This window comes from Malurus melanocephalus, unplaced genomic scaffold, assembly GCF_030028575.1.
Source record: "Malurus melanocephalus ecotype Western Australia unplaced genomic scaffold, MMel_1.1 scaffold_554, whole genome shotgun sequence".
NCBI classification, from domain to species: Eukaryota; Metazoa; Chordata; class Aves; order Passeriformes; family Maluridae; genus Malurus; species Malurus melanocephalus.
This window is the reverse complement of record NW_026623786.1, coordinates 313,108-331,995: the sequence shown is the minus strand read 5'-3', so window position 1 is coordinate 331,995 and position 18,888 is coordinate 313,108. Positions and strand designations below refer to the sequence as shown.

The following is an 18,888-nucleotide window of genomic DNA, read 5'->3' as shown; positions in this document are numbered from 1 at the left end:
CTCTTTCTTTCCTCCGCTCTTCCCTCCGCTCTTCCCTCCGCTCTTTCCTCTTTCTTTCCTCCGCTCTTCCCTCCGCTCTTCCCTCCGCTCTTTCCTCTTTCTTTCCTCCGCTCTTCCCTCCGCTCTTTCCTCTTTCTTTCCTCCGCTCTTCCCTCCGCTCTTTCCTCCACTCTTTCCTCCTCTCTTTCCTCCTCTCTTTCCTCCTCTCTTTCCTCCGCTCTTTCCTCCGCTCTTTCCTCCGCTCTTTCTTTCCTCCGCTCTTCCCTCCGCTCTTCCCTCCGCTCTTTCCTCCGCTCTTTCCTCCGCTCTTTCCTCCGCTCTTTCTTTCCTCCGCTCTTTCCTCCTCTCTTTCCTCCGCTCTTTCCTCCTCTCTTTCTTCCGCTCTTCCCTCTGCTCTTTCCTCTGCTCTTTCCTCCGCTCTTTCCTCCTCTCTTTCTTCCGCTCTTCCCTCCTCTCTTTCTTCCGCTCTTCCCTCCTCTCTTTCTTTCCTCCGCTCTTTCCTCCGCTCTTTCCTCCGCTCTTTCCTCCTCTCTTTCCTCCTCTCTTTCCTCCGCTCTTTCCTCCTCTCTTTCCTGCTCTCTTCCCTCCTCTCTTTCCTCCTCTCTTCCCTCCGCTCTTTCCTCCTCTCTTTCCTCCTCTCTTTCCTCCACTCTTTCCTCCTCTCTTTCCTGCTCTCTTCCCTCCTCTCTTTCCTCCTCTCTTTCCTGCTCTCTTCCCTCCTCTCTTTCCTCCTCTCTTCCCTCCGCTCTTTCCTCCGTTCTTCCCCCTGCTTTTCCCTCCGTTCTTCGCTCCGACCCCCGGCAGCGTGAGCCGGTGGTGCTGCTGAGGCAGGGCCGGCCTCGGAGGCACCGCCACTTTTCGAGCTTTTTTTGCTTTTCCCCTGAGGGTCAGCGCTGCAGCCCAGTCCCTCTGACAGCGACCCCGCCACCCCTACCAGGCTGCTGGCCGGAGGGAAAGCTCTCAGGAGGGAAAGCTCTCAGGAGGGAAAGCTCTCAGGAGGGACAGCTCTCAGGAGGGAAAGCTCTCAGGAGGGAAAGCTCTCTCTCGGCTGAAGGCGATAACGTGACAGCCCCGCAGCTGCCCYGGCGCTTCCCCTTTGTRGTGCTGRAGGAAGGAAGCGGAGCGAGGAACTGTCCCGGCTCCGGGAGGCTCTGGAGCTCAKGGACAGCTGCCCCCGCTYATCGTCCTGATGCCCGAAAAKGCCTGGAAATAAAACTCCATAGACCTGTGTCTATAGAGCAGGTATTTGTTTATTGGAGCGCTCGAGGTGAGGGGGATTTCTCCTCCTAACCCACCCACCTTTGCTTCAAATTAGCACATATTTATCCAGTGAGCGTGGTGTAACATTACCATTGTCACTGCCCCCATACACCCACCATACMCCCACCACCATCCATGGGCACGGAAATCCACGATATCACAGTTTTACAMGTGTGCATGTGCCATCCTCAATTCGGTGGTCGTGGGGGTCTCCCTCTAATGAGATCCCATCCTCTTCATCACGGTGGACTTTTAACCTTTGTCTCCAGGGCATGTGCAGTTGTGATGTTTATGGGTTTTTTCCAATTATTTTGCTGATTGTCCCGTGCCTCTGCCAAGTTCTCATTAGTGCTCACTACTGTTCCTTGTTACAGCATTTACCTGTCTACTTTCTTCAGAACTTTTCTGATTTATGCCTCTTGGTGATTTCACATATCTATGTACTAATCCAGCTGGTTGGATTACGTGCAGCTGGTACACTGTATGTTGCTAATACACTATTAAAAAACTTATAACAATATACAAAAAGGCTATCATTGATAATAAATTGAAAGTGATTACATTGTATTTTAATAATGTATAAAAAACTATAGAATGTTTTCAATTAATAGGCCTCATAAGCACCTGATCACTTTGATATAGACCATATATATCAGTCCCACTGGCATTTGTGGTCATAAGGGCCATGAGGTAGCTACCTACAGGCCACTCTTTTGTCCCAGGGCCCTGGGGGTGTTATATCAGAATAAAAATAGAAATACTTGTGATGGGGAGAGAAKCAGCCATTCAGGGCCATTAGCATTAACCGCTGCAATTTCATTACCTCAGCAGAATCTGTAGCATCAGCAGAAAAGGAAATGGCTTCAAAAGCAGTATCACCAGGAGCATCAGCAATGTCAGTGGAGAAAGAGAGATAAAAATAGCAACTGGGATGAGAGATAGTGCAGGACCATCCATAAAAGCTAAAGTGGTAATGCAACAGTTCTGAAAATAGCACCTACTTTCTCGTTGTATGATTAAGAGGAGTCCATCCTGTGGAATCTGTTGATTTGAAAGATTTGATGAAAGAAAGGTGTGGTTGGTTGAGAGATCATGTYTATTGATGGGTTTTTCATGTTAAAAATGCATTCTAAGAGGCCAGTCTGGGAAAGAAGAGATCAAATTTACCTTTATGTGAAATGACATCAACAATGTTTGGAATAAGTTTTTTTTATGTTTTGTTTCTCTTAAGGGAGAGAACTCTGATTTGGAAAATGCTGTCAAATAACAACCATTACGTAAATATGTCAATAAATCTCCTCCACACGTTGTCTCTTACGCAAACTGAAGATGTTCACATTGTGTTTTAAAGGAACTACAAGTTTAATTGTGCAGGACATGGACAGCTGGCAGTGAACACAAGTATCTCTAAGGAGATGATAAGTATCACACACAATGAAAACACATCTTTGATTTTAAGGATTTCCTTCTGTCTATGCAGCTTTAATCGAATTCATTGTAGCTGCTTTATATTTATTCAAARCTAATATGTGTCTTTGAATTTTGAAAAACAAAACAAGTAAAATGGACCATTTTTCTTCACAAACTTTCTTTGAAACACTGTTTCTTTTAGCTGTGGGAGACTGCACATAAACAGAGGCTTTCAGACTGCTTAGAAAACAGTCATCAGGCCTTTTGCTCCCTGTCTCAGAAAAGGGCATCCTTGAAAGCTGCAGTATGGCACACGGGAAAATCTTGCAGAACTGTCACTTGGTTGGACCCTCATTTACCACGTCTAAACTGAATTTGTAAAGTAAATATTGCAGGGTTGGTAATTGCAAGGTTGAGAGATCATCAAAACTGGATGCATCCAGTTAATCCAGCTGGGTGATCTGTGCAATGGCCACACCAAATGTTGCACTGGGGTCCCCACAGCACAAGTGATGTAGCCCTTATTTTAAATATGGAAAATGAAAATGATTGTAAAAGAAAATGCATTGAAATATTACTTTTTTTTTAAATGGAGGAGGAGGCACCATAACTGAAAAAAAAATCACAATTATATTGAAGTACATCAGTTGAATTTATGCTACAATTCATGGTCCACTCGTTTAAATGACTAATAATTGGCTTTTCCTTTGGCTCCCTAGGTGACACTGTTTTGTTGCTCGCATTGAAATTATTTAGGTCGATTGTAGCTTCAGCTACATTTTTCCTTTGAAAAATGATTTTTCCTTTGATTTTTCCTTTTTCCTTTGAAATATCCCAATTGGAAATATCCTATACTTGACAATACAGTTGCCTGGTATTTTTAAATTGTAATTTTCTGCTATTTGAAAGCTCAGTGAAAACTTTAACAATCCAAACAGAAGCCATTTTATTTTTAAAAAAGGCAAGAAAAACACCCAGAGCAGAAATTGCTACTCATATATACAGGCAAAGCATCACGAAGATTGACAGAGTTAATAATTACTAAAATTCTAATTACTTGCAGGAGAAAGAATTTGCCTTGCTGTATCTGCAGAAAACCAACTATTCTATATGTTCCTTGTCTGTGGAACATTTGGTGCTTAGCTCTGAATATTTTAAATMAAATAAAGATCTTGCTCTAAGTTTTTGTGGCAGAATTCCCAGAAAGGATTTACCATCTGAGATCTGCTCTTTGCAGCTCTACTCCACAMAGACAGCAACAACTTTTGCAGATGTAATTTCTCTTCCATTGTATGGACTTTGAGAGACTTCCATTTATCCATATGAGTAAGGCATCTGCACGTGATAGTTCTTCCTGCATGTTAAATTGGTAAAATAATCCCCTTTCCTCATCAAATATATGCCTCCTTTTGTTTAGTCTGAAAAAATGAAATGTCAAGCACAAGGGTTTAAATAATTGTTTAGTTAAGACCCTCTGGGGAAAAAAAAATAAAAAATAAAAGTTTTAAGTGTAAATGTTGCAGAGATAAGACACAAAGTAACTTTCCCATAAAATCTTGCTTCAGCAAGTGGACAACCACGGAARATTTTATTGTATAAAATTTTAGTTGAAACTTGTCATGCAATTAACATACTTAGTGAACAACCATATAAAGCCTTACTTTATTTTTTKTAATTGCTTGGTCTTTGAAAGTGGGTGAACTCTAAAGTACTCCTGAGGAATTTAAGTTTGAACTATGACCAAACCTTTAATCATCATGAAAAGCCCCATCAAGGCTGATTTCCAACTACAAAAAGATTATGCAGCGCTAATTTAGTTGATTACTGAGGGCCAGGACATGATTTTCAAAAGAAAGAGAATCCTGGAAGATTCCAAGCAGTTTCCCAAGCACTTCAATATGTGCACACTGTGCAGAACAGTCTTTCCTAATGATCTTGCCAAGTCTTGATGTCTTCAAAGACACTGAGTAGGGTCTGCTTCAGAGGAATCAACGAAGATTTAAAATATTCAGCTGAGTTAGATCTGACATTTGTTCTGTACATTTCTGCACATGCAAACGTATTTTGCACATTTTTGCTATTGATCAAGTRCATTTAACTCCTGAATAGTTTTGTAAATATATCCCCCTATCATTTTTTGCCAGTTGCTGACACAAATCTCCTGAAAATTTTGTAACACAAACTAAAAATAACCCATGCTGGATATCTTACTGTGGATAATTGGCTTTTTTTCCTCAAAAGCAAAACTTTGACTTTAAGGAAAAGGAACAGAACTGGAAGGAAAAAAAAATAATAAAAAAGAAAGCTTAATGTATAAAATATGCTCCAAAGAAAGTAACCACTGGAGCTACGATTCTTTTCCCAGATTATCAAGAAATTGATAATTTGCCAGATGCTTTTCTGACTGGGGTACAAAAATCAGTGTTACACTTCGTGTCACTTTTTCCAACAAAGCCCAAAGGAATGCACTGTARCTGTTATAATGTTTAACACTGATGCTGGAGTTTACTATGCCATACAAGACCTATTGCTCACTCTCAAAGAGATCAGCCTAATAATTTTCTGGATACCAAAAATCCTGATTGTAACTATTTACATTGAAATTCTAAATAGGCAATTTTTTAAGTGGTTGTTAAAACCCGTTTGTATGAATTCATCATTCTGGTGATAGATAGATACCATCCTTGTCTGTGTTTTAGAACATCTTCATCCTCATTCATCTCCCTGCCCCTCTTTTTGCTGTGAAATCTGAAGTAAAGGCCACATCTTCCTTCTCAGTTCTTCTTTATGATATATAAAGAAGATAATTCTTTATACCATAATTCTGATGACAACAGACACCTTTTCCCTTTTGTCACCTAACACTTGAGTGGTCAGTGAAGCAAGTGAAGGTCTTTAKTATCTCACAGGTTAGGAATTGTGTTTGGAGATGAAGGTGTGCCAGCTAATTAAACCTTTAATTAACTGGCCTTGTTGTATTGTCTGGGTTGTGTGTGTACAGGGAATAGAGCCACAAGTTGCTACAAATTGCTTACCCAGGAAAACCCAAGTATTTTTGCCCTAAGCTTGTGTGTCAGCAGTTAAATGCCAAGTGTGTTGTGATCTGGTTGGAGAGGGTTTTGGATCACGAACCAAGGTTTGAAGTTTTGTGAACTTCWGCAATGCTCTAATCCAGTTCCAAACCTTGCATTGCAGGACTGTTTYGATGCAGCTGTTACAGCAGTGTAATATAGCACTCTATCATATGGAATTTGTGCAACTTCTGGCAAGTCATAGGAAAACTACACCACATTCATTCCTCCTCCTGTCAGAGCCAGTGCTATCTTCCTTTGGTAAGGATTGTCAATATTTCTTATTTGAGCAGATAGGTAGGTTTGCTCAGCTGCAAACTGAGCTGTGCATGAAGCTTTTATTCCTACAGGACTACCCATCAAACCGTGCAGTTAATCTTACTGAAAGAAACTGCCAATTCAAAAAGGAAAAAAAAAATATATATTAACAGCATGCAATTCAGGTCAACAGCTCCTGTAGTAGTTAAATGATGTATTTTAGTCCAACAAAATGGTGTGATTTAATGGGTTTATTGTACAATTTTAACAGGAAGTATTTTAAAGAAACGTTTTTAGGAATGAAATTTGGTAGATTTTTTGTGAGACAATGGGAAGAGGCTGCATACCATGGAAGTAGCCAATAATAATAGAACAYATACTATTTCAAGAATAAGCCACAAAGCAAAATCTTTTAGCTTTCTTAAAGAAAATCTGGAATGACTGTRCACCATTTTTAAACCATATTTAAACCCACAGTACCACAAATACTAAAGAAATATACTTTCATATACTTGTATAAACATATGTCCCTCTTTGTTAACAGAACCTTTTTGATTAATTTTACTTGTTAAGGTTTTAATGTCTCAGAGCAAAGACAGTCACTAACTCACTTGGTTGATTATTCCAGAATCTAATAAAACACCACACRCTCCCTGTCACACTGTCATGAGAAGAATTTTTACTGAATTGGCCAAGTACTCCTGTAGGTTTTTCACCCCACAGAGAAGAAATTTACAGGAATCAACTAGTGATTTTTCTTTGCTGAATTTTTTTTGCAAAACTGAAGTGCAATGGTTACTTTAATTAAAAAGTTTTTATAATTTCTGTTGATTCTACTCATAAGTGCCACCTTTGCTTATGGGATGGCAGAGTCCTTGARTAAAGGGCAAGACATAGTTTTGCCAAGAACATCATGTATTTCAGTTTATTACCTGCTCATAATTTAAGTGTTGCTGGGGTTTAAACCTGACCTATTTTGCAATGATTCTTATATTACTGCTATGGTCCCGCTTTTTCTATTCCTGACCCCTTTTTTGGGGTCATTTTCAGTTGATTTCTGGTCTCTTTAGCACCTTGAATTTGTGTTTTCAAGATCTTCTCCACACCTCTGACGAGAAGATTTTGTTGTTCTGAATAATATTGAAATTGAAACTCTTTTATTGGAGTTAATAGAACCAAAGAGGTAGATGTTAAAAAATTATTAAGTAGAGTGAGCTGCTTTAAAAATACTTGGCAGTGGTGATGATATGGATTTCCAGAAAGTAATTAATGTTTTTTAACCGCATTACTGGCATGAAAGAAACTAAAAATTAATGCTGATAATCTACATGATCTRATGCTGATAATCTACATGATCTTTGTCTGCCACAGCAGATTCAAGGTAATATTCAAGGGAATAAGGTAGAGAGGGCAAAGCTGAAGGTGAGGGGCTCTGTCCCCTCGGGGTGTAGCTGGCCAGGGCACTGCTGGGGACATTGCACATACCTCAGAGTGCAAAATGCCACCTGGGTGGCCTTGACCACACAAAAAACAAGGTTACTGGAGAGGGTGCAGTGGAAAGCCACAAAGATGATGAGGGKTCTGGAGCATTTCTCTTACARGAGCTGTGGGAGCTGGGTCTGTTTGGTCTACAGAAGGCTGAGARGGGATCTCATTAACGCCTACAAATACCTCAAAGATGGGTGCCTACAGGGTGGTGCCCGACTCTTTTCGAGTAGCAACGGCCAGAAATTAAACACGAAAATTTTCACCTCAGCATGAAGAAGAACTTTCCAACGAGGGTGGCAGAGCAGTGAAACAGGCTGCCCGAGGAGCGTCTCTCTATGAAAACATTCAAAACTCACTGTTTAACCTGCTTTAGGTGACCCTGCCTKGACAGGGGGGCTGCACTGGATCCCTAAAAGATCCTTCCGAGTATAAATCTTCTGTAATTCCGCCACTCGCGGTGGCCGGGAGCTGGGCTGGGCTCGGGGGGCAGGGCTGCGATCGGGCAGGGCTGGGATCGGGGGGCAGGGCTGCGCTCGGGGGGCAGAGGCGCTCGCCTCTGTGTAATATATGATGTATAATCTGGCTCCCCGCCCCTTCTTTCCCGTTCCCCGTTGTTCCCCGGCGTTCCCCGTTCCCCCAGGGGCCGGCAGGTGCGGGCGGCCCCGCTCCCCCCGGGGTTGCGCGGCCCGGGCGGGGTTGCGCCGCCGCGGATGCAGGCTCTGGCCCGGCTCCAGCGCCATCGGCGCGGGGTTGCATCAGAGCAGGAGCTCCGCCGAGCCGGGCTCGCTGCTGGCCGGGCGGCCGCAAGATGCTGCGGACAGCCCCGCGGCTGCTGCGGACCATCTGCACCACGGCCGCGGTGAGTAGCGGGGAGCGGCTCCCCGTGCCGTGCCGTGCCGTGCCGAGCCGTGCCGAGCCCGGGAGCGAACCAGGGGCCGAGCGAGGAGGGGGATGGCGGGAGCGGGTGTTTTCCAGCATGTGATGAGTATTGTCTGTGCGGAGGATTTAGCAAAGCGCGTMCAGGCACGGGAAAGGGCTGGTTGTGGGTGCAGAAGCCGCATCTTTGGCGGCTGTTGGGCGAGCGGGATCGCAGCCATCATCTCTGGGCGCTGCATCTTGCAGGGATGTGCCTGGGAGCTGCAGGGAACGGGCGATGCTGTGMTAGTGCCCCGTAATCGTGTGTCAGGAACAATGTGCCTGCAGCCSTTCGCTGCCTCCCTCCTGCTGCATTTGCTCTGGGAGAAGCTGAAAGCTGTCTGCTCATTTTAGAAAGRACCGTGCTCRTCCCCAGTGCCASAGAGAAGCCCCCCGCTTTGGCCTGKTTCGTTTGTGACCTTCTGTTCGCAGCTCTGGGATGCTGGGCTGCTCAGGGTTGAAGTTGATGGCCTAAATTCCTCTGCACCCCGTGGTTTAKTCTTTTACAGCTCTGCGCATTTGTTTCAAGCCATTCTTTATGTCTTGTTGCATACACAGACTGCAGGACTCCTGCAACTCCCCGAAAGCCTCGTCCAGTCCAAACTGAGCAGATGTGGAGGTCTGGCAAGCTGAATGAGGCTGGGGGATTTTTTTTTTGTTTATTGTTTCACGTTTGTCTGCTCAGTTTTCGTGTGAGCACAGCAATCCTCCGAAGGTATCTGCATCTGGAATAAGGAGATGTAACGCAAGCTTTTTGGAAATGAAACCGGCAGTGCCAAAAAAAAAAAAAAAAAAAAAAAAAAGAATGAATGAACTGTGGGAACACATTGCCCTGGATGTGTATGTAGATGGGGGCGGGGTTCTACTATGGGTTTCTATTTGCAGGCACTGGAATTTAGCGCATGTAGGGGGATGTCAGTAGAAAAAAAGTTGCAGTACTGCTTCTCAAAAGAGGCATCATTCTATCATCATTTCTAAAATAYGTAAAATTAAAATACTTTCAGCTTCACTTGATTCTTACACCAACTAGGTAAAATACTACTATGTTTTTTTCTATGATAAGATTTGTACCCAGAGTAGCAGTTTACTATTAAATCTTAATTTTYGGGAAATTTTATTAGAAACTGATAACCAGTCGAAGGCTAGATTCACATACAAAAGAGGCAGTAACAGAAAMCTATTTTTATCTCTGAAATAAATATTCTCCTACAGAGAGGTTTTGGAACTCTTAGAGAAGAAAAGCTGTTGGAATTATCATCCATTTCTAAGAACTAGAACTTGACAACTAGTTACTGACATTTGGCTGCTATCTATGCTATTTATTTGCTAGTTTTATTTTTTATTAAGTCCTTTGGAGGAAAAAAAAAGAATGGAATCGAACTTTGAAACACATAACTTTTAATAAGCTGTTGTAAAATAAATTCCAATGTGTTATCAACAGATTGTGTGGACAGAATTTTAAATAYACAAGTTAAACTTAAATCTGTGTTTCATATTGAGTCAGTGAAACATATGTGGACTTTCAGACATGCTGAGCATTCTAGATAAGGCTACTTGTACAAACAGTTCTCAGATTTTATGCTTCTACCTTTATCTTATTTTATTCATTCAAATCACGAGTACWTGAGTCAAGGAAACATAATTACTGTTAATCTGTGTTATGTTATAAACAAAATAAAAGGTTAAAGAAGACATTAAAAGTTCAGACAGTGAAAAAAACAGATTTCAGTAGAGTGAACACTAACTTTCTAAATATATATATTTTGGTAGCACTGTCATTATAACTACATTRTTCTATGATAAAAGAAAGGCCAGATCTCCCTCAACAACCTGAACTGCATTGTTTCTATAACTAGGAACTGGAGAATCTTACAAAAGTGCAGCAAGAGATCCACTCTGRTGCTGCATTAACCTTCTCATGCATTTCTCATGCATGCTTCACATTCATAGTCAGCCAGGCAACTGCAGAAGAAATCTTTCATACTCTCCTAACATCACTGTCAGAAACAATAAAAAGTTTCATCTCCATTGGGTTTTTTTGGGTATTCCTTTGGGGACTGTGTTCTCTGTTTGCTCCTCACCATTTGTTGACTCAGTTCCACAAATTAAAAATGTGTAGCTTTACTGAAAGATTTACAGCAACTCACGATTTGGAACTGAAATTGGAACTGGTATGCCATTCCATGCAATATGAGAATCAGATTTGTTCACAGGGAAACATGAACTGAAAGTTTAGGAGTAGAGGATGCATATGCTGTTAACACTTTGTGAATCAACCCTTTGTGAAAAAGTAACTTTTAAAAAAGTGGTGATAAATTTGGACTTCAAATTACAAGAAGGTTGTCCAAGTATCAGAAAAGCAGAGTACAGCAGTGAGTACTTTAAAAGTACTTTAAAAAGTAGGTTGGGTAGATTTATAAAAGCAGTCATATGGAGTGATTGTGATGGCAGAGGAGAAGATTCATTAGCTAGGAAGACCTTCCCCAGTCTTGTATTTTTATTGAAAGATGTTAACAAAGAAGTRGAATAAGTAACTCTCATCTGGACTATCTTTAATGTTTATTCAATATACTAGTTGGGCTACCACTGTTATCACAATACAGAAATCAGAGGATTTCATACGATACCAAGCATGTTCAGTCATCCAGCAGGYCAATCTTTCTCCCAATTTTCCTGCTATAGTTTAAATACTTAGGAAAACCTAATGGTTGTTTTTTGTAATGCAGCAACATTTCTGCTGCAAAGGTAAAAACATCCCTCMTAAAGCATTGATGATGAGCACTACCTGCATCTGTTTGGCCTTGCTGGATAAGGATTACAAGGATAAGTTGTGCTCATGGAAATTCAGAACATTCTTGTCTTTATTAAGAGCAAAATTGTGGACTGTTTTGGGTAAAGCTGCCAAYAGCGTAGTGTGGTTAGTAATATTTTCATCACCAGGCTCACAGACATTTTTTATCAGCCAGTTATAATAAATCTGATTTTGCAAGGGCCTGAGTTATGTCCACCTTTACATCTTACTGCTTGTTTCTACTGCAGTGGCACTAGTGCTGAGTAATGCTGCAATACAGGACAGTCCTGCTACGTAGTGTCATTCTGAGGGAAAATATTTGTTATTTCCTATTGTTTTATGTAAAAAATAAAAAGCACATTTCAATATTCCTGTAATGGAACCTACCACTTCATAACTCCCTTYTCTAAACCCAGCTGCACAACTAAAATGTAACTTGAAACCAGCAAAATACATCCATAATATGTCAGCTGTGAAAAGAATTGCAGTGGACTGTGGCTTTGGGTAACTCGTTTTTCAGGATATTTCTCTTTGTCATCTGATCTGATGGGCAGTGCAGACCATTTGTTATCCAATCAATAACCCACTCAGTCAAAGTATCCTCATATCCCAGCACCCTAAAAAGGGAAGAGAAGAGAGGAGAAAAATATGCAAATGCCAGTTTACAAGGAAAACAAATGCCAGTATTTAAGACATTCATACAGTGCTTTGATTCATGGGTCATAAGGAAAAAATGGAAAGTCAAAATCCAGTTGAGAAAAATGAAGTTAAGAATAGGGATGGGGAGTATGTGGTTTTATTTCCTACCTTTGATTCAGACCTCCTAAGAGGAGGGATCTATGAGGTTCAAGTCTAGGAATAGTTTGTACCAGATTCAACTTTGAGGAAGGTGAGTTTTCTGTTTATTCTGTGCGGATGTTTCCTTGTTAACCAGCTCTGATATTCTAATTGTTTTTCAAGGGTTTCCAGTTTTTATTTTCCAGTTTTTTATTTTATTTTTTTAATTTTTTATTTTATTTATAAAATAAAAATTTTTATTTTATTTTTATTATCAAAGCTGACTGAAAAATGCAAATATCATCTTTACAGAGACAATTCCACCCTTCTGCCATGTTTCCATGCTCATTCCTGCTCCCCCACCGGACCCATTTAGGATTCATTAGGACAGTGAATAGATCCAGTTAAGAATACACCACATTTTTATTTGTCACTGCCTGCCTGCTTCAATACCTTAATCCAGTCCTTGCAGCCACAGGAATASCAGTTCTGGGATAAAGGAGGTGTTAGAGGTGAGGTGCTGGAGGTAGRGTGGGAGAGGAGCAGAACTATCACATAAATCTGGAAGGACTCTGAAGGAAAAGTGGTTTCCTCAGGATGCAGTGACTTGGATAACATAGCAATATCTGATATCCTGATACCATAAATTAAAAAGAAGTTGAGGGGGTTACTTGCACCTACTCAGCCTGAGGGAGCTTAAATCAGTGTACTGGGATCTAAACACAGCAGGCAGTGGAAGCCCAGCAAGGGACCCTCACATTTAGCAGTATTTTATTGTAGGAGGATCAAATGGATGATCATCATCTTTAACTCTGTAGGAACAATGCAAGTTTGTCTTTTTAGCCTATATATGTTAATCACAAATAACATATCATTCTTCAATTATAGGGATTCAGAGGACATGTTCCAGGCACAAAAGTTATGCCTAGAAAAACTGTTTTATGCACGTGTCAAAAAATGTATTTCCATTTCTGACTATGGACAAAATCATGGAGCCTCTTATAAGAAGTGAGGGGTCTGTCTAATGAAAGTGCTGAAAATCCCTATAAACATCMGTGACAGTATCAGATGATGCTTTTGTGTGAAGTATAGTCTCTCTGAATTGTATGTTGCCTGTTTTTCATCTCAAAAAAATTAATTATTATTCCTTCAAAGATGATTAGGGTAGAAAAGGCTGTCCCATTTGAAATCAAACCTGACACTGATAAAGAGCAAGAGGTGCAAAATTGAAAGCAATAACATATTTTCTTTGCATTCTAAAATATGTTTTGCTTTGATTCTTTTTACCAGGCTTATCAACACAAGCTAAARCTAGCCCTTATAGGTCAAAGTATTTTTGGACAAGAAGTTTATAACAAGCTGAGAAAAGAAGGACATAAAGTTGTGGGCGTTTTCACTGTGCCTGACAAGAATGGACAAGCTGATCCTTTGGGTGAGTGTAACCTAAATCCARATGTTAAAATTACAGGCATACACAACAAACTTGCCTTTTCACAAGAAGGTTATATCTATATGGGAATGACTTGCATTTATTGCCTTTCTTATTCTGAATCCAGCATAAGAGCTATGCTTTAACAAACATGTCTCTGACCTGTTTAACCTCRTGAGTTTATCAATTCCTTAAAAAAAAAAMCAACTTTAAAAGTTGGTTCTARCCACGCAAGGCTATTKGGAAAGGAGGAATTTCCCCATCAAGATGTAAGAAAACAAAATTAATCTGGATATCTTGTTTGAACGTTCATCCTGAACGAGTTCTGCTGGAACACAAATGTCTGTCCCCTGCCTCTCTGTGCTGCCTGGGACACTCAAGGCATGGAGCCAAGGTGGTTTATTCCTGACTTTCTGCCCTTTTTGACAAGCTTGCATGTGGCAGTGCTCCTGCAGAGCCTGCTTCTCCACCCCCTAGACTATGGAAAATGCATTCAAAASATTGGAAGAAGCTTTGCTCTCCCTTTTTCCATTGTCGAGGTGCAKAAGGATTTTCTGGTCTTCCTAAAGAAAGAAGTTTTGCTTATTCAGAATTGTACTCATTGTACTCAGAGCCCAGCATGGCAAAGAAGCTAATTTGGAACCATCTGATCTGGAGCTTTTCTTTGACTTTTTTTTTTTTCAGTGACACAAAAGCAGCGAGTTAATATGATTAGGAAATAAAAGTGCCAGAATGGAATGTACTTTCATGGATAATCTGAAATCAAAACTACATTCCATGAGCTGTTTCAATTATCTTTTGGTTTTGATTGGGTTTTTTTTTTTTTTTTTTTTTTTTTTTTTNTTTTTTTTTGGTCTGGTCCTGACATGTTTTTACAGAACTCTCATGAGGGAAGAATCAAACATAAATTTTGCTTACGTGTGCTATGACGCTCACAGACTAGTATATAATTCTCAACTCTACCTCATTAAAAGATTGAATCAMACTTTGGAAGAATTAGAAAAGGCAACTATTAGCTTAGAAAATAAAAATTGGACTATCCAGGTTTGGTTGGATTACATGATTCTCCTTATTGGGGAAAAAAAAAAGAAAAATTAAATTACTAGATAACTTCACTTCTTTTTATTTCCACAATACTCAAAATCTTAAGTCTCAAGTGAATATTTTCTGAAGTTTCTATGCTCTCAGACAAGTACAGTCTTTGTTTCTAAAAGTAGCTTCAGTACACACTAACTTCTATGGAATGATATTTAAGTAAGCATTTACTTAAGACAAAAGTCAACAGGTTAAAGATGCTACAGGTCAAGCTGGAGATCCAATTTCATAAATGACAAAGAGAAAGTGAAGCATGAATGCATGTTTAGAATACAAATTAAACTAGAAATACAAATTTAATTTTCCTACTACACTTAAAACTCAAAGATATAAAGTTTGACTTTACTTTAGCCCATTCTGTGGTAAGTTATTACGTGGTTATGCATTGGAATTTATCAACCATCTTAAGATTCTCTCTGCAATGACTGCATTGTTTTTCCTCACCTTTGAGCCTAGTTTTGTGTGTTTCACAGATAAATGAAAGCATATCCAGAAAGCATCAATAAACAGCATTTTGAAGAAATTACTSTTGTCCACTAGCATCTGTGGTTATTTGCACCACATTTCAAAATGCTGCTGGCACAAGCCAATCTTAGTTTTGTGCAGTCATATTCACATATTCCCATTCACATTGCTGAAGCAGAAAATTAAATTCTGCTAAACCAAACCAGCTGCAGGCAGATGTAATGACTGGACAAGAAATGAGATGCCACTGCTCAGTAGTCAGTAACACTCATCACCTTTTTCTGCTTTCATTGATGCCTAAAACAAGGCTCACCTGAAACAGAGGCCAGACAAAATTAGGAGAATAAAAACAACCAAATTTAATCCAGGTGTGTTGGTGCATTAAGGGCAGACAAAGCCTCCTCCTGAGGCTACACCCAAAATGAAAACCAAGTCATGAGATCTTCTCCTTTTGTAAGTTCTGTCGTATTATCATATGGGGCCCCAATTCTCCAGTGACACCTTCAGGTGATGATGTCACCCACCCCAAWCTTGCTCCCCCCAATTCTCTGTTGTTTCCATATTTTGGGGCTCTGAGGCAGTGAAGTGTCCTTGGATTTCAGGCTCAGAGAGGAATTGTTTTGTCTAAAGATGTGAGAACAGGAGCTTTAGTGCTGTACACTGGAGAAGTACAAGAATACAGATACATGAAAATATAGAAATTAAAAATCCTAAGGCATCACATCACTTACGTGCAAGTACTTGCAAGCACTTACTTGCCAAGTCATGAGTGAATTGAAGCTGGGAATGCCAAAAGCTGTAGAAAGGAGAATCAAAGAATGACTAAAATATATCCAAGCACAAAGGTTTTTAAACAGCATACAGAACAGTACAAAGGGCACTCTGTCCTTGATCTGCTTGAGTTATCATGCAACATATCTCTGATTTCAGCTTGAATTTTTTAACACATAATGGAAATAAATAATGCTTYTCTTTCCTCTCAGCACTGGCAGCGGAGAAGGACGGCACTCCTGTTTTTAAATTCCCCAGATGGAGAGCTAAAGGCAAGCCTATCCAGGAAGTAGTTGCAGCCTACAAATCAGTTGGGGCAGAGCTAAATGTCCTCCCATTCTGYACACAGTTTATCCCCATGGATGTTATTGACTGCCCAAAACATGGCTCTATTATTTACCATCCATCCATCCTACCACGGCACCGAGGAGCTTCTGCAATCAACTGGTGAGTTCTGTGCATCAGAGCTTTGTGTTTGTCACAAAGTTGGGATGTTGGGCTGTGCTGGCACAGTTCTGGGGCTTGCAACTGCTCTGAAGGAGCTCCTCTGGAGCAGCTGAATATTTGGTGCATGATCTGCACTTCATAGCTGAGATTCATTGTTATTTCCAGTGAGAGTTCAGCTGTTGCTCTGGGGAGATCAGTGCTGTGATCTGTACGTCCATGTGTTTTACTCACATGCACAAACCACCTGGAGTTTCCATAAGCAGGAAACTCATCCCCCACAAATGCTAAATATCACACAAAGGCTTGATACAGAGCCTAAGATTTCTCWAAGAAGAGAGAAAAGAGCCCACAAGAATAAATCTTATCACACTGTCCTCCAGAGCAATGTGCAAGGTAGGTTCAAATTTCCACCCTGGAAGAGCTGTACTGTAATAATGACCACAACAGACTCAAATCTGRAATTCCTGTGACAACAGAAATTACATTATCACAGTGTCTAAATTCAATAAGAAACTATCTAAATATAAGAGACAATTTTAAAACAATCTTGCAGGCAGCATGGAGATTATCTGAATCCACAGATTCAAAGCAAAAGCATATTTTGTTTTGTTTTGTTAATTTTAATCCTTCCTGGAAAAAGTGCTAAGYGAAGTGAAATATTTAAAGAGAGATTGTTAAGGAGATTGGAGAGGTAAGRAAATCCTTCAAAAGCATCAGTTGTGTCCAAGTGTGTAAAATAGAAGAGCACAAACTTGATGGGAAATGAGGGTAAGACAGTCCAGAAAAGAAATTAAGACCYGACTTCCTAAGGCACAACATTTAAKAATCACAATTCCTCCATATATATTAAAGGTGGGAGGTATATAAGTGACAGRGGTGCTTGATTTAACAAGGTATTTATCAAAGAGAAAACTGTATTGGTGTTCAGGAGGGAGGAACCTAAGATGGTACTGTCCTACAGTCCATCTTTATGTAGAATAAGTCAAAATAATTCTCTTGAGCTGAACTGTGAGTAGAAGAGAKTTTAGGTAAACTAGTGAATGAGTAAGAATCTCTTCATCAGGACCAGGGGACTTAAGCAAATTTGAAGTTGCAGATTTGAAACAACCAGCAGCATTTTTGTTTCTCAAGATGATGTTGATGCAGGTGACTGGGAAAAAGCAAAAACAATACCAGTTTTGAAAAGGCTGAAAGAGAAAGCCAGGAAACTTTAGATCAATGACACTGATTTCAATCTGTRATAAAGAATACAATTTCTGTGCAAATGGGTAAATGTGATAACATGAGAGTAAGAAAATGAGAGGTGAAATTCRAAGTTAAATACATAATGCAGCCCCCTGACCAAATGTAAGCAATATTAAAGTCAATTGTTGTTACTCAGAAAAGACATCATGGAAGGATCCATTCACTTCACATGAGTTGTGAAGTTATTCCTGACTTCTTTCATCTTGTCTGTATCTAACATAATAGATGTTTTATTTTTTATGTGCAGGACTTTAATTCAAGGAGATAAGAAAGCAGGATTTACTATTTTTTGGGCTGATGATGGTTTGGACACTGGACCAATTCTSCTGCAGCGAGAATGTGATGTTGGCCAAAATGACACTGTGGATGACCTGTACAACCGCTTTCTCTTCCCAGAAGGAATAAAGGCCATGGTATGTTTAGCTCTACTAAACACCAKCTTTTCCAGAGGAAAAGAGGTTGAAAGTAAAGGAAATATAGACAAGATGCATGCATTTGGAAAGAGAGCCAAATCCTAGACTTCACTGGAGCTGTGTGGCTGCACAACAGCTGAGGCTGTGACCTCAGAATATTCAGCAGGCAGAGCATATTCTGTTTCCACAGATGGCAAGAAGTTGAATTTGTTTGGAATGTGGCTCTTTCCATWGATTCCTTAAATGTTTTTACAACACAAATCTTTTAAATGTTCATCAGGAACAAAAATTTAACAGTGAGGTTTTAAAGAGAAAAGGGGAGGATGGTGTTTTAAACTCAGAGTCCTGGTGGGTTGCCTTTGGATTTTGTGTACTTGTGCTTTTTTGTATTATTTTTTTTTACATTGAATATACTCACCATTGTTCATTAGATAATTCTTTTTCTCGCTATTTAAATGCAGAAAAATAACTTTTTGCAGAAAGAAAAAGGAAAAAGTTGAATGCAATCATACCGAGCCACATTTTTGTCCTGGAGAATTCAGGCAGCTGCTTTAGGTTTGGTGACTGGATACTGCCATCAAATTCTGGAGGCTGATTCGTTTGTCAAAGAATCAGGGCAGCTCAAGTTCCTTAGAGCTTGGAAATCCTAGGTTTAAAAGAAACCCAAATCTAGGTTTAAAAGAAACCCAAACATCAAAAGACTTTCACCTTCTGGCAGAAAGTCTTTTGATGTCATTCATAAGCACGACTTAGGAAAAAAAAAGTGAACCAAGCTAGAATTAAATCTGTTATTTTTTCACTTAGGTGGAAGCTGTACATCTCATTGCTGATGGCAAAGCCCCTCGGATACCTCAGCCTAAAGAAGGGGCAACATATGAAGGGATCCAGAAAAAGGAAAATGCAGAGGTAGTGGGAAATAACATTTTTTTTTGGTGCACAGCACTGGAAAAGTTACTAACTCAGATTACAGTGGCAGCAATATGAAGTTAAGATGAATTTGAGCTGAGTTGGTTCCTCACCTCTTTTCCCTGGGATACCTGAGGTTAAGTGGAG

General features: G+C 40.1%; 1 protein-coding gene across 1 annotated transcript in view; it reads left to right on the top strand.

Moving 5' to 3' along the window:
* Positions 1-8,110: 8,110 nt before the first annotated feature.
* The window catches only part of ALDH1L2 (aldehyde dehydrogenase 1 family member L2), a 26,477-nt gene continuing 15,699 nt past the window's right edge, over positions 8,111-18,888 (top strand). Inside the window, 6 exon segments of the mRNA XM_057382194.1 lie at positions 8,111-8,266; positions 8,269-8,346; positions 13,261-13,402; positions 15,943-16,177; positions 17,670-17,835; positions 18,640-18,741. Coding sequence (XP_057238177.1) covers positions 8,198-8,266; positions 8,269-8,346; positions 13,261-13,402; positions 15,943-16,177; positions 17,670-17,835; positions 18,640-18,741 — 792 coding nt within the window. The 5' untranslated portion in view covers positions 8,111-8,197.